At 50.0% G+C, this 24,125-nt stretch overlaps 1 protein-coding gene across 2 annotated transcripts in view; it reads right to left on the minus strand.

Annotated features, from left to right (window-relative positions):
• PLEKHH1 (pleckstrin homology, MyTH4 and FERM domain containing H1) overlaps window positions 1–23,857 on the minus strand; it is a 54,249-nt gene extending 30,392 nt beyond the window's left edge. For both annotated transcript variants that reach the window (XM_045579515.1, XM_036433617.2), the window contains exons 1-3: window positions 23,663–23,857; window positions 14,527–14,684; window positions 388–450 (exon numbers count right to left, since the gene is read on the minus strand). In XM_045579515.1, the coding sequence (XP_045435471.1) occupies window positions 388–450; window positions 14,527–14,652 (189 nt within the window). In that variant the 5' untranslated portion in view covers window positions 14,653–14,684; window positions 23,663–23,857. The remainder of the gene's footprint in view (window positions 1–387; window positions 451–14,526; window positions 14,685–23,662) is intronic.
• Window positions 23,858–24,125: the final 268 nt, after the last annotated feature.

Raw genomic sequence — 24,125 nt, forward strand, 5'->3', positions numbered from 1 at the left:
CCATTAGCCTGGATCCCTGAATCCCCGTGTGGAGCAGAATCCCCGGCGCACTCTCCCTGGAGAGCTACCACGAGTCAGAACTAAACGTGATAAACTGCTGAGATGTCAGACTTAGCTTGTTATCTCAGCATAAAACCTAGTCTATTTGGACTAGTCCACTCACCCACTCCCTGCCCTGACCATTAACCAAGCACTCATTCGCACCCACAGGGAGCTCCCTGCACCTTAGTTTGTTCAGCAGTTCTGACGCATGACTGCGGGTTCTCCCTGTCCCTGTAAGCTCATCCGTGTGATGAGCAGGTCCACATGAGTTCATGGGAAGGGGCAGGAACAGCCAATAGTCACCTCCCCTGCACACTCTTCTCAGTCCCCTCTCCCCCCCATTACCTGGGTCTCCGCGTTCTCTGCCCTCTGCTCAGCCTCCTGCAGCCTCTGCTCCAGCTCCTGCATCTGCTCAACCAACGACACAGAGGACATGTGGGTGAAGTGTCCCTACTGAGCACAGGACATAAGGGCACGCCAGTGAATTGTGCAGACCCTCCCCAAGGCCAGGCTGGGACCGCCCATCTCGAGTGGACTCGAGGGTGTCTGGGTAACACGTGGCTCCGTACCCTGAATTCACGGGAGGGGAAGAGCCCAGGGAGCTGTCCTCCTGCTGGGGGAGGAAAAGCCTTCTCCCCCTTCCTTGTGCACGGTTTCCAGGGAGGGTCAGCAGGAAGGCCGTCACTCTTCTGGAGGCACCTCCATCCCCAAGCTCAGTCCAACTCTGGCCTCGTCCCCCAAGCTCAGTCCCCCTCCGGCCTCCTCCCCCTGAGGCCTCCCTCCCTCAACCCTGGGTCACCAACAGGGACCTGCCGCTGCTCACCCATGTGCCTGGCATGGAGCTGCCACCGTGTCATCAGTGAGAACGTTCCTTCCCACCTTGGAAAGAGCTCACTTCCTGGCTGGGGACAAAGACTGCCCCACCCTGACTGTAAAGGCATTCACAGATACCATCCTGTTGGATTTCTTTCATCTTAAAGAAGTAGAGGGGCTCATGACACATCTTAAAAATTCTATCTTGCGCTAAAACCGGTTTGGCTCAGTGGATAGAGCGTTGGCCTTTGGACTGAAAGGTCCCAGGTTCAATTCCGGTCAAGGGTATGTATTTTGGTTGCGGGCACATCCCCAATAGGGGGTGTGCAGGAGGCAGCTGATTGATGTTTCTAACTCTCTATCCCTCTCTCTTCCTCTCTGTAAAAAATCAATAAAAATATGTTTTAAAAAAAATTCTATCTTGCTATCAGTAGAGGCATGTCATTCAGGCCTGAGGAAGCTGGAAATTCTGGGATCTTAAGCCATCCGGCCTAAGCACAGAGACCCATGTCCTTATATACAGACGCCTGTCAGGGAACCAGACCTCAGTTGAAGTCTCAGGGGCTGCTCAGCAGCCTGACCCACAAGGCATCTCGGCAGCTTTGCCGGTTCATGGGTTGGCGAGTGGAGTGTGGCTGCATTTCAGCTCCCACCTTGCCCCCTGCTCAGGGCTCGGCTGTGTGCTGTCCAAACCACACACCATCCCACAAAGGCCCTGTAGAAGCACAGCTGAGTCATACATCCAATTCTCTCGTCAAGCGCCACACCACATGCCAAGGCCTAGTCCGTCAACGGCCCTGCCCTGCCCTGCCCTGCCTGGGAGCGACACATATGCCTTAAACATACATCAGAGGCACCGCATCCAGCCTCGTCCTCCCTGAGGCTGGGCAGGCCTTGCTTTCCAAGCCCTAGCCCCGCGCTCGCCCACCCATCTCTGCAGATATGGCCTTGGCTCCAGCTACTCAACCTCTTCCTTTTGGCCTGGACCCCGACTTGATAGTCACCCGTGAACTGAGAGATTCCTTTCCTTCCCCAATCTCTATGCTTCTCGGCTAAAATTCTGCTTTCTCTCCCTGATTACAGGATGAAAGAGGAGGAGCTGAAATGCAGCTCGTACTTGAGAACCTGGGGCCCCTCTTTCCTCAGGGCAGCCCTGCCTCATCCATTTCCCCCCTCTTTTTTGGGATGGGGGAGACACAGATGTTTTCAGTGCCCATTCCCTTTGAACGGGTCTGATGTTCTCAAGTAAAACTTCAAGATTTAGAACGAAATGCTCCTTGGGCTCCCAAGGGACAGGGCCACCTGGGACAGGTATTCATGTGCTCAGGCCAAGGGTGCCTACCTACAGCTCTTCCTTCCTCTCCTGGGTTTGATAATCATGACCAAACCTCTCAATTCAAACCTGATTTGGCGGGTTAGTTCTGGCCAGACACAGGCATCAGAGCCAGATGATCTTTCTGAAACCAAACCGTCCTTGGGCCTGTCTTACGGGTGTCCCTTGACCTTCAAACATATGCTTGCAGCTACAAGGAAGATAAGAGCACAGCAAATAACTTGATGGCTTCAGGGTGGCTGCCGAACACAAAAAGAATTCTGCTTGGTGGGGGGGTGGCTGACACACAGTGGTGGCCCATAGTGACCAGGTTAGTACACCCCCTGCCGCAACCACCACCACTACCACCACCACCACCACCACCACTCTGACAGCGGATCCCACTGGGCCAATCAGGTTCTCTCTCCCAGGAATCTGAAACCTGGGATCGAGAGACCAGAGACAAGAGCCAGGAGACTGCCTCTGAGAACATACACCAGCTTCCCTGCGTCGCGATCACGAGGTAGTTCCTTCAGTTCTGTGAGCCGTCCCCGATCCTCCTAATGCAGGCCCTGCTGGCTTAAGCCAGCCAGAGGTGGAGTTTGCCCTCGTCAGAAACAAGTCTAAATAGAATACAGTGAAATACTGAACAGGAAGGCTCTGGATTCCTGACAAGTCTCCTGGATTGACCGCTAGCCGAACCATGTAGATCGAACATCTGCTCTGTAGCTCAGAAGACAGAGGTTTCCCACAGGGAGTGGGAATTCCTATGGCTGGCCTGCAATGCCCGTTGGATATTTTCTCACATCGTTGGATGGAGAAACTCGTCTTCCTCCTTTACAAATGGAGAACCGAGGTAGCGTGAAGAATAGAATGAACTGAGTCCCACTTCCCAGCGAGATCTTTCCATTTGGGCCGAGAGTGGCCAAGGACACTGGTCAGAGCCATCAATCACTCCTATTGACAACATCAAGATTCTAATATCCCTTCAAAGTGCGCTATCACCCAAGCAGAGAGGAAGGAAGGTCTCCGCCCAGCCCTGGGCCAGCTGCCCTCAGGGCTGTGGATCCACCCAGCCGCTCTTATCGTCTCGGCAGGGACGCTTGAGACTCAAAGCATTTTGTATCCACCTTCACGCTGGCGCCTTCTTTTTCCTCTGAAACTAGCTTCTGAATGTGGAAAACGTTCTGATCATCCGAAATGTTTTAAAAAGAGTGTAAGAACCATCTACGCATCCATCACTGCACTCCAACTATTGCCAAAACCCGGCTGTCCCCGTCTGATGAGAACATGTTCCACGTTTCCCTCCATTTTTTAGGAAAACACATTTTCCCCATTGCCGTTGAAACAGCCTTCGGTGTGTCCATGCCTGCATCAGCCCCTCACACGATGGCAGATCACTCTTCTTTGTACTGGCTACAGGGCCACACCTGGAGCCCTGCACGCTGGAGTGGGTGGGCCACCCCGCCCGCGTCCTGTTTCCCCCCTCAGAGGGTGCTTAGGCCCGTGTCCTCGGCTGTCCTCCAGCAGCGGAGGTGTCAGGTGCAGGCGGCTGACTCTCAGGCAGGATCCGCTTTCACCAGCTGCGGCGTGCACATGAGACTCACCAGCCTGGGAACTGGCTGCAGTGCCCTGATGCAATGCGCTTGGCCCCGAGCTGGTACTTAACCCCTCGGTGATGCAGCCAGTGTGCTGAGCAGTGGCCTGAGCCAAGAACCATGCCGTCCTGGGTCTTAGCTTCCCTTTGAAAAGGAGGTTCGATGCCCTTACCACTGCCTTGCGCCCACTGGAGAAAACGGTACAGGTAAGCACGAAGGCTCTGGAGCCCGACTGGCTCTGCCATGGTTCGGCTTTAGATAAGCTTAGCCTCTCTGTGCCTCAGTTTCCCCACCAGTAAAAAAGAGAGTTGACGCGATCCCCCCCCCCCCCTCATTCTCCCAAAGGGTTGCTGCTGTTGAAAATCACACAGGACACCTCCTGTAAACTCCTGTGTACAACCTGGCACTTACCCAACAGGTTACAGATAGCAGCTACTTGCTGGTTTTTCTTTTAAAAAAATATATTTTATTGGTTTTTTTACAGAGAGGAAGAGCGAGGGATAGAGAGTTAGAAACATCGATGAGAGAGAAATGTCAATCAGCTGCCTCCTGCACACCTCCTACTGGGGATGTGCCCGCAACCAAGGCACATGCCCTTGACCGAAATCAAACCTGGGACCTCTCAGTCTGTAGGCCGTCGCTCTATCTACTAAGCCAAACCAGTCAGGGCTACTTGCTGCTTTTTCATACATGAAGATGGCACTTGGGACCAAGCACAGTTTGGCTGGGACAGGCTGTTCACCTGTCATCTGGAATGACTAGTCATAGGGCCTCCTTCCTCTCTCCAAAGTGCCCTGGTTTAGATGGTAACTTAGGACCCATTTACAGAAAGGATGGCTTTCAGCCAGAGGTGGCCAACCATTAGCCTACAGTGTCTTGTAAGACCAACAATGCTGTGGGCATTAGCCGACACAGACATAGAAAAGACAGGCCACTTCTATGTGTCTGGCACTGGCTCACGTGCTTTCCATGTATTAATGTGTTTAGCTTTCATCCCGAACCTTGGAGACAGGTACTATTACCCCTATTGTACGGAGAAGGAAAGTGACTACAGCAATTAGGTAACTTGCCTACAGCCACACAGCTAAGAGACAGAGCCAGGATTCAAACTCAGGAGGACTGGCTCCTGAGTCTACTGTACTGGCAGCCACTGTGCCTCTCCCGTGTCCCGGGAAGAGCCGCATTCCACAAACAAGGCACGACTTCAGCTTCTCCTGAAAACTCAGAAGGTCTGGACACACTAGGGTTATATTTTCTTGTGGCAATAACCACTCCCTCCTCTAGCTGTAGCACATTCCCTTGAATTCTCCCCGGAACCCACTGTGTCATGTATCTAAGATACCTGCAAGCGTTTGAGTTTGCAAACTCCAGTTTTAGCTGTTAAATCTGCTTTAATCAAAGATAATGGTTTTCAACTTTATTTTTAAAGTAGATCTTTTCTTTTATTCAATTAAAATCACATGTTTTTTCTCAAATATATAAAACTAGAGGCCCGGTGCACAGATTCGTGCGCTGGTGGGGTCCTTCGGCGTGGCCTGTGGGAATCGGGCCAAAGCCGGCAGCCCAACATCCCCGGAGGGATGTAGCAGTGCAAGAAGTGGCAGGTGTCAAAACCGGTTTGGCTCAGTGGTAGAGCGTCGGCCTGCGGACTGAAGGGTCCCAGGTTCGATTCCGGTCAAGGGCATGTGCGTTGGTTGTGGGCACATCCCCGGTAGGGGGTGTGCAGTAGGCAGCTGGTGGATGTTTCTCTCTCATCGATGTTTCTAGCTCTCTATCTCTCTCTCTTCCTCTCTGTAAAAAGTCAATAAAATATATTAAAAAACAAAACAAAAAACAAGTGGCAGGTGGCCGGGGAGGAGCCCGAGCCCGGCCAGGCACCACACCATTCCCGCTCCTCCCAGCCCCGCTGCACCTGCCATCACCACTCCGCGGCATGTTCCATGTGCAGTCTCCATGTGTGATGCTGATGCACCCATGGCCACGAAGCAGCCGTGGGCTCATGCTCAGTCAGTCCCAATGTCAGTCCCAGTCTGGATGGGGGAGGGCGCAAAGGGGGAGTGTCTGCGGGAGAGGCTTGCACCCCCGCAGCTGCACTTGCCCCTGCAGCTGCACTCGTTGGTCAGTTTAGTGGGGTCCCAAAGGTGTGGTCAGTTTAGCGGGGTCCCAAAGGTGTGAGTACACTGACCACCAGGGCAGCTCCTGTGTTGAGTCTGTCCCCCAGTGGTCAGTGCACATCATAGCGACCAGTTGGCCGGTCGCTTAGGCTTTTATATATAGAGATACACGACTGTGGGGCTGCCCTGGTATCTTACTATAGATGAGGAAGGAGAGAAAGGGTTCTGAATCTTGTCTATAGGTCCACTGGTGCCCCCCAGAACCTCCTCTGGCACATAGTTCTCGAGGCATCCAGAACTAAGACAGTGGAAGGGGGCCCTGGGGCAAGGCCCCGGCAGGAGTTCCTGACGGTAGAGCTCAGATTTTCAGGGCTGGAAAGACCCACGTGGGCTGTTACAGGCAGACTCCTGGGCTGTGCCCACAGAGGCTATTATGTAGGAAGTCTGAGGACAGGCCAGGAATGTGCTTGAAAAGAAAATCCCAGTGATCCTGATGCAGGTGGTCCCCAGACCACATGCTGAAAAACACGCGACTAGCCACAGGATGCAAAGCAAGCTAACCGATTCCTTTGGGGATGCATCCCTGGGCCAACCCCCTTCAGCACCCGGCTTCTGGAATGGCTTCACAGGAGTACAGAAATCTATCGATGCTGTGATTCCTGAGAAACACTACCTATGGTGGATTTTACAAAAAATGGGGGACAAGGAAAACAGTAAAAACTCACTCTCTCCACCCCATCCCCCCACATACATGCACATTTATACGCATGCTCACACACAGTGAATAAACATCCTCAAAGGCACCTGCTCTCCAAGCCAATCAGATCTGTCAGCACAGAGAGCGGCTAAGGCTGGCTGTGACGGCTTTCTGCAGTCTTCTACACATTTCCACCAGTCCTCACAGTCCTGGTCCTCCCCTTTCCTAGTACCTGGCCCTTCCACACATTCTGAGGTAGTGAAGGATGCTTTTCCGGCCCCGTGTTCTAGCCATACATTGCGACACGGGTGCCTGAACTGAATCGCTGATTCTGTATAATCCATAGTCTGAGGTGGGGGGGGGGGGGGGGGGGAGCAATGTTCATTGTTCTTTTGTTTAAGGAAACTGAACCATTTATACGTGTGTGTGTTTTAAAAGCCCCGAGTTACAAATTGTTGATGTATAAATATAAAGCTGAGTACCTGTATTTCCAAATTTTGGTTGATGAAATTAGTAAGGGATTCTATTAAACAGGAAGAGTACATGGTTCCACTGGAATGGGACTTGGGAAAAAGCTGCTCATTAAAAATATGCCAAAAAATGAAAATTATCTTATTACTTATTCTTTTTAAAACATATATATTTCGTTGATTTTTTACAGAGAGGAAGGGAGAGAGATAGTTAAACATCGGTGAGAGAGAAACATCGATCAGCTGCCTCTTTCATACTCCCCACCAAGGTGCATGCCCTTGACCGGAATCGAAACCTGGACCCTTCAGTCCCCAGGCTGATGCTCTATCCACTGAGCCAAACTGGTTTTGGCTCCAGTTTCCCAGTTTTAAATGGATCTGACCGCCTCTGTGACTTCTCCGGCACATGGGGCAGAGGGCTGGAGACATGCCTCCCGGGGAGCAGGGCAAACTCAAACCTTGGACCTTAGCTCTTCCCTTGACTCCTGTCCTGGATGGAAAGAGAACCCCCCAATTCATCCGGCTCCGGAAGGGGTGGCCCTGCAGCCTGGGTGTTCGTGATGGCAGCACACCAGACCCTGAGAGGTCTAACAGCAGAAACAAAGTTTTACTACCGCCTCCTCGCTCACCCTTCCTCTCCTCTCACCCCTGGGGGAGGGATCATCTGGCAGCCTGGACACTTTTTCTTTAAAAACATTTATGTTGGGCACAGATTACCCCGTGTGTGGACTGGCAGTTCTGCAAGAGGAAGTCAGGTACGAGGAGGCTGTGTGAGGAAGGAGGAAGGGCATGTTTCCAGGCCTGAGCAGCCAATGGGCGGCATCTGAGCCCAGGCAGGGCATGTCCCCTGGGAAGCACCAGGCTTGGCTGGCCCTGCAGGACAGCCACAGTGAATGCACGGCCACCAGTCGTCCAGCTCTGCTTCCTGTCCACACAGGTGAGTGTGTGGAGAGGTGGAGGGGCAGACTAGTGAGAGGCTGGCCAGAGGAACCCGCTGACCTGGCTCAGCAGGTTCAGGTAGGGACTGATGATGACTGACAAGCAACTTCTGGGAGGAGGGACAGACAGGACCTGGGCTCAGCCTCAGCAGGAAGTGCCCAGGTAAACCTAAGCATCTCTTCCTGGGATCTGAAACTTACCTTGATGCAGTGTGGAAAAGCTCTAGGGAACTGCTGAACCTGTCCTATTGGGTTGGGGATGACTGTAGGTGACAGGCCCAACACTGAGCAACATGGTGTTTATGGCCCTAACCGGTTTGGCTCAGTGGATAGAACATCGGCCTGTGGACTGAAGGGTCCCGGGTTTGATTCTGGTCAAGGGCTCATGCCTGGATTGTGGGCTCAGTCCCCAGTAGGGGACGCGCAGGAGGCAGCCAATCAACGATTCGCTCTCATCATTGATGTTTCTACCTCTCTCCCTCTCCCTTTCCCTCTGAAATCAATTTAAGGAAGGGAGGGAGAGAGGGAGGGAGGAAAGAAGAAAGAAAGGAAGGAAGGGAGGAAGGAAGGGAGGGAGGGAGGGAGGGAGGGAGGGAGGGAAGAGGGATTCCTGCCAAGAGGTTCAACACTTTTTCCTGAAGTCTCAGCCCTCTTCCTTCCTTATGTCTCCCAAGCCCATGAGCCCTACTCAAGATATCTTTCCCCCCTCTCCCATCCCACCACCTGGTCTTTTCTGCCCTGTGTCTGCATGCTTCCCCTTTCTGTACCCAAGTCACACTCCGAGCCCCAGCATTTTTATGGGAAGGCATTCTAGTTAGATGATGACCAAAAACAGCCAGGAAGAGAAGAGGCTGATATGAAAGATCAACCTACCCAGACCCAAGGAGCTGTGGAGAAAGATGATATTCATGAAAGATGGTGTAAGGCCCCTGGGGAGTGGGGACACTTCAAGCATCTCTCCCTTTTCAAATTCAATTCAGCTTTATTAATGAAAATATTAAGCTCACACATAGTTTAAATAAAGCACGACAAAACCCACTGTGTGACCATTTGTCAAAATACACATGACGAACACTTAACAAGTGTCCTTGTTCTTCTGATATAATGATCTGATTGCTGTGCTTTCTTTGACTTTCAGACTGAGGCTAATTATTTAGTAAACACAGATGAACAATAATTTTATGCAATTAGGGATAAGTGGTCTATATGTACTCAAAAAAAGATGTCTTATCATGAAACATTTCAGGCCAACAGAAACATGCAGCGAATTAGTTTTTTTAAAAAGAGCATGTATCCACCATTCAGCTTTGTCAGATTTTCTCTTTTGCCAGAAATGTTTTTCAGAAATGGACCACTACAGATAGCCGAGGCCTCCTGTGGGCTTCTCCCCAGTGCTGCTCCTCTCCTCTGACATTTACCGTTCATCTATACCCCTGAACAACAGACACTGCCATTCTGCATATTTTAAAACATATACATTTTATATGTATATCCTATATAATAAAAGGCTAATATGCAAATTGGCCCCTCGGGAGTTTGACCAACTGGGAATTCAACCATTTGCTATGATGTGCGCTGACCACCAGGGAGTGTCGTGGAACAAAGGAAGGCCCTAGGGCAGCCAGAAGGCTCCTATTGGCCCTGATTGCCAGCTAGGCCTAGGAACCCTACCCATGCACAACTTTCATGCACTGGGCCTCTAGTATGTATATATATTATATACACACACACACATATATAGTATATATGTGTGCAAACACACACACACACACACACACACACACACATCTATATCCTTTGGACTTTTAAAAAAGTATATTTTTATTGATTTCAGAGAGGGAGAGGGAGAGAGAGAGAGATAGAAACATCAATGATGAGGGAGAATCATTGATCGGCTGCCTCCTGCATACCCGCTACTGAGGACTGAACCCAAAACTTGGGCATGTGCCCTTGACAGGAATCAAACCCGGGACCTTTCAGTCTGCAGCCAACGCTCTATCCACTGAGCCAAACCAACTAGGGAACTAGGGTTTCTTTGGACTTTTTTTTGTTCAATGCTGGTTTTTGAGATTTATTGACCTTACACATGTAGCTCACTTGATTTATTCTGAACTGCAGTATTATATCCCATTGTACAAATACACTCAATATATTTAACCATCCCTTTTGGTAGACATTTATAATATTTTCAATTTTTCATACATCAGTGATGCAATACTCATTCTTGTATATGTCTCCTTGTGACCAATATATCTGGATTTATTTCTACTTTTCCATTTTGTGTCATTTACTCCTCTTTTTTCTGAACTTTTTTTCCTCTCCCTGCCTAGATTTAATAGACTTCCTTTATTTCATTTCCCTGCTCAGCTGATTTGAAAATTATGTAATCCATTTGTTATTACTATTATTCTAGACTCAAATTCTAGACTTACAGACTGCTAATTGTTCCCCAGCTCTGCTCCCTGTCTGTTCTCTTTTCTCTCATATAAATAGAACTTCCAACTTAGCAGAGCGCATGGTTGGCCAGAAAAACTCTATACTGTCCAAGCTCCCTGCGGCTGGGAACCGAGTTTTTACCAATGGGATATGAAGGAAGGATGAATGCAACCTCCAGGTCATGCACTTAAAAGGAAGGGGCTGGTGGATACCAGGATAAACCACCTTCAAACATACAGCAGGTACCACCTTGAACTAGACTGCTTCTGTCTGAGGTACTACATGAGAAAGAAAGAAGCATCTGACTTGCTTAAGCCATCGCTATTTTGGGCTCGTTCTTACAGCAAACTACGATCTAGCTCACATGTGTCAAACACAAGGCCCGAGGGCCAAATCCGTCCCGCCAGGCCTTGCAATGTGGCCCGCACCACGCTGTCATCACTGCACTCCGCTGCGTTTCCATCACAATGACAGTTTATGACTGTTCAGTAAACCATTCGGCCCGCGATTTAGGCTGGATTTTAGATTTTGGCCCCTTCTCTGATTGAGTTCGACACCCCTAATCTAGCTAATACAGTAGGCATGGCTTTAAAAAAAATTATCTCACTTACCCTCATTCTACTTCCTGAATCAAGTTTGGAAATTTTTAAGCCATTATTTTTTTAAGTATAGGCTCTCCTTCACTCCCTTCTCCACTTCTGAAATCTTATATAGGATCCTGTCATTCCAGCATCCATGTCTCAGCCTCTCCTTCTTTACCTCTCTGTGCGACATTCCGCACAATTTCCTCAGGTCCGTATTTCCATTCATTAAGTCTGTCCTCAGTGGTGTCTAATCTGGTGTTTATCCACTGAACATTTATTTATTTATTTATTTATTTATTTAACACTTTTCCTCAATTTGAGAGAGGAAAGGAGGTAGAAAGAGAGAGAAACATCGATCTGCTGCTCCACTTATCCACCCACTCTCATTGGTTGATTCCTGTATGTACCCGACCAGGGATCAAGCCCACAAATTTGGTGTATCAGGGTGACCCTCGAACCAATGAGATACCCAGTGAGGGCTACCTACTGAACATTTAATTTCCATGAAAAATGTTTTCACTTCTAGCAGTTCTACCTGCTCTTTTTGGATAGTGTCTTATTCTTGTCTCATGTTTTTAATTACTTCATTATGTCTTCAATATTTTGAACTCATTTATTTACAGTATCTTGCCAACAGTTCTATTATTATTAGTCCTTGGGGGTGGGGTCTAGTCCAGTCGTTTATTGTATATGTGGACTCTGACTCACTGTACATTGGTCTCTCCATATTTAGTCATTTTAGATCATATATTCATCTTCTCTGAGGTTCCCCTGCCCCAATGGGGATTCTGGGTCTGTTTCTATAAGGTCTCTCAGGGGTACCTATAGCCCAGGTCTTAGGGTTCCTAAGTCACACAGATAGTATACATTCTAGTGTTAAACCAGTATCATCAGGTTCTCAGGGCCTTTTTTTTTGCCCAGAGCTGTGGCTATGTATGAGAAACTGTCCCGCCATCTCCCATCTCTGTGGGCGGGCGGATGTTTCCTTTGCCACCTTTTCCTTAGGGTAAAGCCTTTAACAGGCCTGACTTCACAGGGAAGGTTCGGTGTCAGGCCCAGCTCCCACATGGCCAGACCGCACTGCTATCTCCACAGATGCCAAGACTCAAGCCTCAAGCCTTTCATGACTCAGGCCAGTCACACACCCCATCCCACTCAGCTGCCAGAGTTGCAGTCCCACGTGGGCTTTTCCTCTTTATTTTGCCGGCTGAGAGTTTCCCTTTTTTCAGTGTGTGACTTCAAACTGAGAAGGGTAGTTTAAACGTTTAATGCAGTGTGCCCAGGTGTCTCATAACGGCCACTTTTTAGGTTATTTGTTGTCCATATAACCAAAAGGAGGTCTCTTCCCTCTGAGATGTGCTTAGACCCGCTGGCTGGTCCCCACTGATCTTGCCTTCCCTGACACACCTTTCCCAATAACCGTAACCTAAGGCAAGGTTTCCTAGCTTTGCAGTGTTGAAACCAGTTTCGGGAAGCTTGTTAAAAGATGCAAACGAACAAGGAGATGCGGGTCAGGAGGGTTGGGGTGGGGCCCAGGAATGTATCTGCTTCACAGGCACGCCAGGTTTCTGGCACAGGGGTCCAGAGAATCACCTGTCCAGGGCCTGCTTCCTGTTCCCTGCGGTGTCGGATTCTACCCTTTACGTTTGCAGCGCCTGAACCATCCCCGTAGGAACCCTGCCAACCTGTTCTGCAAAGCCGAACGAGATGGCAATGCCAACAGGCCCAAGGTTCACGAGTTCTAGTCCTGGCTAGTCCAGAGCCACTCCCTGCAGCAATGAAAAGGTCGAGGTGACGCCAGAAACTTATCTTCCCGGGCTCCAGGTCACGGGCCTATTCCGAACATAGATCGCTTACTCATCCAGACATTGACATTCCTTGGAGAAGGGCGGGGTGAATTTTACTTCTATGCTATGGAAGAAGGGTTTGCTCAGCAGATGGATACTATCAACAAAACTATAGAAAGATTGGTTGATTCAGTTAAGACTTTATATATATTTAAGTGCAGGTGTCTATTCTCTAGATGGGTTATGCTCCAAAGAATCAGCCATTTAGCCCGCCCAGTGTGACTCAGTTGGCTGAGTGTTGGCCCATGTACCTAGAGGTCCCCGGTTCGATTCCCACACATGCATGGGCTGCCAGCTTGATCCCCAGTAAGGGGCATGCCAGAGGCAGTCAATACATAATTCTCTCTCATAGATGTTTCTATCTCTCTCTCCCTTTCCCTCCCTCTCTCTCTAAAGTCAATAAGAACAACAAAAACAAACAAACAAAAAAACCAAAACCTCAGCCATTTAGAATATATCTTCCCATAGAAACATTATAAATGGCAGTCACTTTCCCAGACCAGCCCACCCAAGTCTGTAAAGATAAATAATTGTACCCATTTAAACCTATTCTATGCCAGAACCTTTGTATATGTGATCTGGTAAAATTCTCAAAATAACTCCAACAGGCAGACATTTGTGCCCCTGCCATAGAGGTGAAGGGACTTGCTCAGGGTCACAGGGCCAGTAAGTGGCCGAGCCAGGTAAGCCTGGCTCCAAAGCCTGTGTCCTTGTCACCAGGAAAGCAAGCTGCCTTCCTCGGCTCCTATGCTCAGTAGAGGGTGAGCAGCAGGATGGAGGTTTCCAGTCTTCTCTCCTAAAACCTCCCCCTCCCCACCACTGAAGAGATGTGAAGGGAATATCAGAACCTTCACTGCAGCCACATGTGACTCAGGGTGACAGAGAACCAAGATCTGTGTCACTTCATCGGTGTGCCCTGCGAAGAAGCAGAGCAGGGAAGAATGCCAGGTGACAGCTTGCGATACTGCTTTGATTTTGGTCTTAAAAAACAACAACCAAGAACTACCTCGGGTGGTTTCCTTTTGCATGTGTGAAAAACATCTTATTCAAAGCTCACCTTCCTACAATGAGTAGTAAGTAAGCTCTAAGGATCAAATGCACAGAATAGTGAATGCAGACCACAGGATCCTATCCTATATAATAAAAGCATAGTATGCAAATTGTCCCCTTGACCAGAGTTCAACCGGGGGGCGGGACTGACCAGGGGAAGGGAGGGAGGCCCTGGCGGCAGTGGCAGCAGGCAAACGGGGGAAAGGGGTGGGGAGGGAGTACCCAGCTGGCAGCCGGCAGCCGCTAGGGACTCTCCCAGTGCATGAATTTTGTGCACTGGGCCTCTAGTTGCATTATAATCATCAAACTTGCTCCGAGACTAGAACTTAATTATTCCAACCACTGAAAAGAAATGACAGTTGTATAATGTGATAGAGCTTCTAATCGGCACCATGATGGCAATCATATTACAATATATAAATGTGTCAAACTAGCATGCCGAACACCTTAAATGACACAATGTTATGTCAAATATATTTCAATTAAAAATATATAAATAAAATATCCCCCCCCCCCCTCGCTAAAAGGAAGATCAGCCTCCCCAACTCTCGCCCTCTGACGCTGGCCCTCTCTGACTCGGACCTCCACAGTGAGGGCAGGCAGCTCTCTGGCCTCCAGAACTCACCTTGTCAGAAAGCAGCTCCCGTATCTTGCTGGCTTGCAGGCGGAACCGCACAAGCTGGGTTTCCAGCGCCAGGTAGCGTTTCTGCCAGTCCATGCTGGTCCGGGTCTCTACCTTGGGCTCAGCCATGATGGAATCGACTTCTGGATATTCAGGGACCCCTGAGAACCAGCACACAGAGAGAGGAAACGACAAATAAGTGTGGGAGGAAGGGTTAGGTGGGGAAAGGAGGAGAGGAGACCAGAGGAGGACGGAGGAAACAGAGCTGGGGAGGTAAGTTAGCCCCTGTCCCTCTGTCCCATGGGCCCCGTCGTTAGCTCAGTGCATCACATCTTACCATAAGTCAGTTGAGCAACTTCGGGGGATCACAAAACCCAAGAAACCAAAACAAGAACCCAGTATCCTTTTTGCAAAAGTGAAACGTGGGGCTCGTTCATTTTTCATTCAATAATTCCATGTAACAAGATTTTAGCCAGACATGTTCTAAGCACCGGAGATGCAAAGATAAATAACAGAGGTCTCTCGTATTTGCAGTTTTCAAGAAAGTCTAACTGCAAAATTACAATGCAGTCACAATAGCTAATCGGTATTCAGAGAAACAGGAGCATGGAAATGGGGCCGAATGTGGAGGTGTATGAGGGGGGTGATGAGCTCAATCAGCAAACTGAAGGCAAAACTCTGTTTTTCAGGTTAGTCCTGGTTCTACTATAGCTATGTAGATTTCAGATGGGGACACATGGAAAGAAAAGGTAATGCTTTGAATCCCCTTAACTGTTCTATTTGGCTGGGATTTTGTCAGTTGTTGTCATGGAATGTTCTGCTCTGGAACAGATTCCCATTCTTTCCTTTAAGTTATGAAATGAAGACCAGAAAATGGTAGATATTTTTGCTGCAGCTGCTGGAGAAAGCCACAAATCTTTGGAAAACCCTTTACACAAATTCAGAACAAATCAAGTAGATGACACCTATAAATTCTCCAGTCAGGGGAATTTACCCAGAGGTCCCCTGAACATCTTTTTCTTTTTTAAAATAAATATATTTTTATTGATTTTTTACAGAGAGGAAGGGAGAGGGATAGAGTCAGAAATATTGATGAGAGAGAAACATTGATAAGCTGCCTCCTGCACACCTCCCAATGGGAATGTGTCCACAACCAAGGTACATGCCCTTGACCGGGATCGAACCCAGGACCCTTCAGTCCGCAGGCCGATGCTCTATCCACTGAGCCAAACCAGCTAGGGCCCCTGAACGTCTTTCAGAGAAGATAAACTAAGTTGGAATGAGAAAATGAAGGATGTATGTGTGCACATGAGAGAGGAGATGCAGGCACAGGTGAGCACAGAGGAGAGAAAGGCTGGAAGACAGAGCCACCGCGGGACTAACAAACATACCAAAAACCCTTCTAAAGCTATTAATAGTTATGTTTGGCAACCAGCGTAAACTTGGCCTGTCCCAAACCATGACATATGATAACGCAAGTATTAGGTGATTTTAAAGAATGATAGTTCGTTTTCTTAGGTTGGCATTTTTAAAATGTCATCTGTTTAGAAATACATGATTTATAGTTACAATGATAATGTCTGTAATTTGCTTTAGACCATTCATGGAGGGGGTGAAGAGTGGTGGGAAGGGAGATATATGAAATAAGATTTATCAGAATGTTAATTTTTTAAAAATTTTTTTTATTTTAGAGAGAGGGGAAGGTTAGAGAGGGAAAGGAGAGGGAGAGGGAGAGGGAGAGGGAGAGAGAGAGAGAGAGAGAGAGAGAGAGAGACATCAATTATCTGCCTCTTGCATGCCCTCCATTGGGGATTGAGCCTGCAGCCCTGACTGTGAATCAAACCAGTGACCTCTCAGTGCACAGAACTGCGCTCAACCCACTGAGCCACACTAGACAGGGGCATCCAAATGTTCGTTTTTGAAGCTGAGTGACGGGTCTATGAGGGTTCTTTATACTGGTCTCTCTACTTGAATACATGCCTGGAATTTTCCGTAATGCAAATTTACTATTTTGTTAACGCCTCGCCCCCTTCCCTTTCTACAGGAGCCACATGGCCTCAGAAAACCCAGACACCTCCTGTACGGTCACCAAATACTGCTCTTACCCTGGTGCCCCGGAGAGCCTGTCCTCAGTGGACAGCCACCAAAACCGATTCTCACCTCACACGTGACTTTTGTATTTTTCTCCCATTGCACACCACAAATAGCAATCATTTATTGAGTCCGTGCTGTATGCCAGGCATGTGTGCTCTCTAGCGCTCACAGCCCATGAGTTAGGGGTGGGCACTAGTCCACAGTCTGAGGAACTGAGAGGCTGGCTGGCTTCCACAGCGTCCAAAGCTGACCCTCATTCCAAAGCCCCGGTGTTCACCCCCGGTGCTCTGTCCCCCCCGGGAACCTGGACAGATTCTCATTTCACCAAGAGTGGGGTGGACTACTAAGGATGAAAGAAATATCTTATAAGATCTTTCAGGATCGTTGGCGCTAAGCAGAGCCTATATTCCAGATTTTCCAGTTCATGGTCTCAACTATTCCGACACCATGAACTCCCTAAGCCCAGGCATTTACCACGCGTCCCGACGACTCACTTAAAAAACAGGGCCAACAGGTCCATAGAGAAAGGCCCAACAATGACACCACTGACAGGTCCAGTGTCCGAAGGCTTTTGGTTCTGGGCTGCTCGGAACACTGGACGTATGATCTCAGCCCCGCGCTGCTGCCGGAACTGTCATCCCACACAATCCCGACATTGTGACCTCCCAGCAATCCCCACCTCAAAGGACCGGACCAACAGGAACGGGCAGGAAGACAAAAGACAGAAACAAAACATAACCTTCTGAGCGAAAAGACAAAACAGAACTTGTGGGGCCTCCAGAGAAGGCCCTGAGGTGTTGCACTTGCTTTGCTTTGCCCTTGAAGGGAGTTTTTGCTTTTCCTTAGATTAAAAAAAAAAAAAAAAAAAAAAAAGGTCATAGATCTGAACCTGGGATCTGAACATCTTACACCTAGCCCAGGGCTAAAGAAATCAGCACCCAAGTAAAACCAAGGGGCAGGGAAACTTAATTGTTTTGTGGTGTTGAAAGAGGTTGGTGGATTTTAATTGCCTCTTATTAATTGTCAAAGCTGAGGCTCTGGTTCCACAGAGGAGAGTAGAAACCCAAATGATCGCCATCGCTGGGGCCTCTGGAAAGAAAATAAACACATCCTTGGCCTCTGCCTAGCCCCGACACCAGAGATCACACCTAGACCGAGGGAGTGCTTTCCCCAAGCCAGCATCTTCCTGACATGGTTTTGAACCAGTCAAGGGCCTGCTAACCCTCTCCCTGCCTTGGGGGGTGGGGGGGTGGGGTGTCCTGGCCAGGGGGCTGGCACCGTGCCAGGCTTGTCTCCACATGGGAGGAGAGCTAAGCAATTTTGAAACTCATCTGGAACAAGATGCCTGCTGACAAGCACAAGGCCCGGAGGCTCTTTCCACAGAAGCAGGGGGTCCAAGCAGCAGCTATAAAACCAGAGACGCTGCCGAAGCCGGTTTGGCTCAGTGGTAGAGCGTCGGTCTGCGGACTGAAAGGTCCCAGGTTCGATTCCAGGCAAGGGCATGTACATTGGTTGCAGGCACATCCCTGGTAGGGGGTGTACAAGAGGCAGCTGGTCGATGTTTCTCTCTCATCAACATTTCTAGCTCTCTATCTCCCTTCCTCTCTGTAAAAAATCAATAAAATATATTAAACACACACACACACACACACACACACACACACACACAAAAAAAAAAAAAAAAAACAACCAAAAAAAAACACACACACACAAAAAAACCCAGAGATGCTAAAAGGAGATACCAGTGAGTTGGATCCCACCAGCGAAGTCACCTTGCTCTTCTACTTCCCCATGAAGATGCACAAGGACGAGCAGAAGTACATACATTTAGAGAATGGCCCTTCACTTCTCAAAGCACTGCCACCGGCGATCTTTCTCTCCTTGCCCTCTCCATATCCCCCAGAATCGGGGCAGCGAGCAGACGAGAAGACTCATCCCCTCTGTGACTTGCTGGGAGACAGAGCTGGGCCGTAGCAGAGTCGGGCCAAGAATCCTCACCTCCCAACAGACAGAGCCTCCTCTTTCCATGGAGATGCTTCCGCAGTGACGGTGGAGTCTCACGCTCCTACCAGGCTAGCCTCACACACACACAGCTTCGATGGCAAAAACAGACGCGGGAGGGAGAGAAGGGACATGAAACCGGGACAGAACCAAGCTCAACACTTATTTCATTTTTCCTTCTGGAAAGCTTCAAACGCACATAAGGAGAACAGCACCATAAACCCACAGGTACCCTCCGCCCAGCCACAGTTATCAACTCACGGCCACTCTTGTGAAACCAGTTCTCCTGACTCCCACCAGGGCCCAGCGTGCTACACGGCTTCGCACGTGAGAGGCAATGACTGCCCCGGCTCGCCCGGCTCCGGGCTCCCTAAGTCCCCAGCACCCGGAGCGGCACGGCCACAGAGCGGCAGAGAGAGGCCTCGGAGGAAGACTGGATGGTGAAAAGAGGACTCAAAGTTACTTATCAGGTGACCCTGGGGCCTGCATCAAAGAAAACAAATTTGACCTGGGATGGCTCTGGCAAGTTTAGGAATTTTACCAGAAATTGATAAAATGTTGAGATTAAATTTAATTCAATCAACTTTTTTTTTAAAAAAAAATCCTCACCCGAGGATATTTTTTTTTCCCCATTGATCTTCAGAGATTTAAAAAAATATATATTTTATTGATTTTTCACAGAGAGAAAGAGAGAGGGACAGATAGTCAGAAACATCGATGAGCTGCCTCCTGCACACCCCCTATGGGGATGTGCCCCAACCAAGGTACATGCTCTTGACAGGAATCGAACCCGGGACCTTTCAGTCCGCAAGCCGACACTCTATCCACTGAGCCAAACCGGTTTCGGCTGATCTTCAGATATTTAAAGGAAGAGTGGGAGGGAGAGAGGAGCGGGGAGAGATATAAACATCAACACATCGACAGGTTAATTCCCTCACGCGCCCCAACCAGGACCAGGACCAGAGGTACAAGCCCTTGGCTGGGAATTAAACACAAGACCCTTTAGTCTGTGGGCTGATGCTCTAACCTCTGAGCAAAAGCAGCCAGGGCTCAACCCACGTTTGTTCAGTGATTCCTACGGGCCATGTGGGGCCCATAAAGATGAATAAAGATCGGTGGCCTGTGAAGCTAAGGCCGTGGTCGGCAAACTCATCGGTCCACAGAGCCAGATATCAACAGCACAACGATTGGAATTTCTTTTGAGAGCCACATTTTTTAAACTTAAGCCTCTTCTAACGCCACTTCTTCAAAACAGACTCTCGCAGGCCGTGGCATTTTGTGGAAGAGCCACGCTCAAGGGGCCAAAGAGCCACGTGAGGCTCTCGAGCCGTAGTTTGCTGACCACTGGGCTAAGGTCTACAGGCTGGATATCCTGTATTCAGGAACTCCTCTGCAAAAGGGGCCATCAGTACAAGAGCCTAAAAGGAAGAGGTCAGAGGTCGATGCGTCAGAGGGTACAGGGACCCTGCCCTGAATTTCCACTGGGCTCTCCCGGCACCCATGGTTCCCTCCGGAGCGAGAGCACCTTCTGGGTTTCCACTTGCTAGTGATGGGCCACTACCACCTTCTGAAAACGCTCCCCTAAATTAGACTGGTCACCTGCCAGCTGTGAGAGGAGGAGCTCGGTGCCCCCTTTCTGCGGACGGTGCCCCAGAGGGGGGGGCCAGGACAACCAGGAGCAGCGTCTCTTGAGAACAAAACCAGCCGGAAAAACAGCGAGGATCGTCATTAAGATCCCGGGTTCTGGGGCCACACAGGCCTGGGTTTGAATACTGGCTCAGCACTCACTCCTCCTGTGACCTTAAATCACGTGCTCAAGTTCTCTGAGCCTCAGTTCCCTTTTGAAATCGAGGGGAATAACACTTGCAATGGAGGCTAATACTATTAGGATGAACCACACAGAGTTGGCCATTTCACAGACCACCTTCTGCTGGGTGTTTTTGAGAATTAAAGGAACTATCACTGAAACCTGGCATACAGGAAGCACTCAATAAATCAACGAACAAAGGCAAGCCCACCGTGCCCTGGGCATATGAGATGGGCCCTCAGGTGTATCACCAGATCCATCTGGAAGAGGTCAGGGGATTTTTTAAAAATGACTTTATCTCTTTATTTTTGAATGCCGAACCAAAAAGGTAAATGATGAAAAGTAAGATTTCTTCCTGCCCCTGTACTTCATTCACAGTTCTCCTCAGAGGCAACCACTGTATGGGTTTCTGTGTCTTTCAGAGATAGTCAGTGTATAAACAAGCATTCATGTATATGTTGCATGTGCGCGCGCGCGCGCGCACACACACGTAGCATACTGAATTTAATATAACCTAGAGATCTTCGTGTATTAATACACACCTCTTCCTATATCAATACACATTTCCCCTCCATGCTTTTTAACAGCTTTATTGTATTCTATTGTGCGGCCACTACATGATCTTACAGACATGTGCCACCTAACAACGCTTCAGTCCGGGAAGAAGTGCATGCACCACGGTTCTCAAAAGATAATGGAGCTGAAAAATTCCTCTCCTTAGGTACGTCACTGTCGTCTTCATGCACATGACTCATGTGTTTGCAGTGAAGCTGAGGTAAATAAACCCACGGCACTGCCAATCACAGAAAAGTGCAGCACATACAATCACGTACAGTCCATCAAACTGGGTGATAACAACTATGCTACCGGTTTATGTATTTACTACACAATACAGTTTTATTGCTATTTCAGACTGTACTCTTTCTACTTATTAAAGTCTTTTCATGGCCTCACTTGGTCATGTGATTGACTTAATCTCATGTTTTATATAGTCACATGCTGTCCAGGCTTATAACCTAGGACAGGGGTCAGCAAACTCATTAGTCAACAGAGCCAACTATCAACAGTACAACGATTGAAATTTCTTTTGAGAGCCACATTTTTTAAACTTAAACTTCTTCTAATGCCACTTCTTCAAAATAAACTAGCCCATGCCGTGGTATTTTGTGGAAGAGCCACACTCAAGGGGCCAAAGAGCCACATGTGGCTCTCGAGCCGCAGTTTGCTGACCACGAATCTAGGAGCAATAGTGTGTAGTAAGCTTACCACCTATTTTTGTTTAAGTGCACTCTGCACACAAAGAAATCGGAAAATCGCCAAACTCGCCAACTGCTGCATTTATCAAAACGTACCTCTACCCACTGACCCACACCTGGCTGGTGTGGGTCAGCGGATAGAGCATCGGCCTGTGGACTGAAAGGTCAAGGGCATGTACCTTGGTTACCCGCACATCCCCAGTCGGGGGTGTGCAGGAAGCAGCAGATTGATGTTTCTCTCTCATCGATGTTTCTAACTCTATCCCTCTCCCTTCCTCTGTAAAAAAATCAATAAAACATATTAAAAAAAAAAAACACAAAGAAAAACATACCCCCATCGTTAAGTGGTGCCTGGCTGTATTGTTTGAAACCTTTTGTTAAAATAAACAATGCTGCGATGAATATTCAATGAGTATACACATCAAGAATATAACAGAAGGATAAAGTCTTAGAAATGGACTTGCAGGGTTAAGTAATTTACATTTTTAAATGGCCAAATACTTTGAATTGCCCTCCTTTCAAGCTATTCTAATTCATACTCCAGCCAACAAAAAAGTGCCCATTTCTCCACAGAGGAGGGGAGGGGGCGGTTGTGATTAGTTTTTGACTGAAGGGAGGGAGAGAGGGCTCTGCTGGGCTGGCCTGAGCAGCCAGGCTGCTGTGAAGTCACCTGGGTCTGGAGCACGAGGCCCCTGCCATCAGCACGCAGAAGGCACTGCACCCACAAGGAGCACAGGCTCTGCACACGGATTCCCGCCTCACAGAGACAGGAAGGGACTAGGAGGAGGCGTAGAGTGGAAGGTACAAACTTCTCCCTCTGGGCTGGCGATTCCTGAAGAGGGCAGCGGCATCACATCTCCTCAGCTGCTAGTGTTAATGAGTTGGGGAGCACAGGGTGCACCCCACTGTAACCCAGCTCTGAGCAGGCCATCTCCGCCATCCCCCCACCCCCACCCAGCAGCCTACTGGAGGGAGGGTGACTGGACTGTGGCCCAAACCCCTTGGAATTGAAGAGGCTTGGGTTTGGGTCTGGCCTCTTCCACTTTTTAGTTATATCAACTTGGACAAATAATTTTTCTGGGTGTTTCCTCTTTTGTAAAATGGAGATGATACTATGTAGAAACACGGGCATCGATGTTTTATACAGTATTAAATGATGCTACCATATACAGTGTCTGGCCTGTATCAGATAGTCCCAAAAAGTCTGATGAAGGAACCCCTGACTTTTCCGTTGACATTGTTATTAAAATGATATTTCCAGCAGAAGTTTTAGCTGGAACTATGGCTCTGCATCTGGAAGAGTTTTTTTTTGTTTGTTTGTTTTTTATGAGGTGGATTCCTAGCAAACGCTTATGGAGATGTCCTGGCGGGGAGAGTCCACAGAAAGCGGCTTCTACTCTCAGATGAGGGTCTTCACGCCTCTGCCGCCCCCCATGGAGGCCCCCTGGTCCCCAGGGACCGATTCCTGTCTCTGGGTGTCACTGGACGCCCAGCTGGTTTTCTTTCCTGCACGCTGACCTGCCTCCGGGAGCCCTGAGAGAACCACGGAGAAATCACAGCAGAGGAAAGAAACCCTGAGAGGAGGTGGGCAGGGTAGAGGGAGGGACAGAGCACAGGCAGCGCGGCGGAAAGCCTGCAAAAGGACGCTCCGATCCGAGGGCCCCTCCCGGGAGCAACTGGATCCAGCCGGCCCCACACCCCGGGTCCCCACAGAAAGCCTGCCCCTCGCCTCTCGGTGCGTCGCCGGGCCGGCCCCGCGGGCTCCGCGCTCCCGGCGCCCGGGCGCTGGGCTCCAGGTGGAGAGGCACCTGCTCCGGGACCGCCCTCCGGCCGCCGCGGGCAGCCGGTCCCCCGCCCCGCGAACGCCCTCCGGGCCCGCGCACCTCCCCTCCGCCCGTCCCCGTCCCCGCTCGCGGGGGCGCGCGGTGCCGCTCACCCCGGGGGTCCCCGCCGCGCGCCCCCCGCCGCGCCCGCCGCTGACCTCGCGTCGCTCCGGTCCGCCGCGGCCGCCGGGTCTCCGCTCCTCGGCAGCAGGGGTCGGGGTGGGCGGGGCGGGAGAGGCCGGGGCCGGGAGGGGTGCCCGCGGGCCGGCCGCACAAAGGCGAGGCGAGGCGAGGCGAGCCGCACCTCCCCGCGCCCCATTCAGCGCTCCGCCGCGCCCCCTCCGCCCCGCCCGCCGCTGGGAGGCTGAGCGCCGGCGGCCGGGCGGCCGCGGACAGGAAGTGACCTCAGCAGCTCCGCTCCCACCTCTCCGCGCCGCCCGTCCCGTCCCGTCCCGTCCCGTCCCGGCGGCGGGGCCCGCGGGCGGGGGGCTCTCCCGATCCCCGTTCCCCAGCTCGCTGCCGAGGCCGCCGCCCGCTGCCACGAGGGCGCCCCTGGGTCGGGCCTGCGCCCCCCAAGCGCGGGACCCCCGCAGGAAGCGTGGGCGCAAGACCAGACCCCGC

Source organism: Pipistrellus kuhlii, unplaced genomic scaffold, assembly GCF_014108245.1.
Source record: "Pipistrellus kuhlii isolate mPipKuh1 unplaced genomic scaffold, mPipKuh1.p scaffold_m20_p_1, whole genome shotgun sequence".
Lineage (NCBI taxonomy): Eukaryota > Metazoa > Chordata > Mammalia > Chiroptera > Vespertilionidae > Pipistrellus > Pipistrellus kuhlii.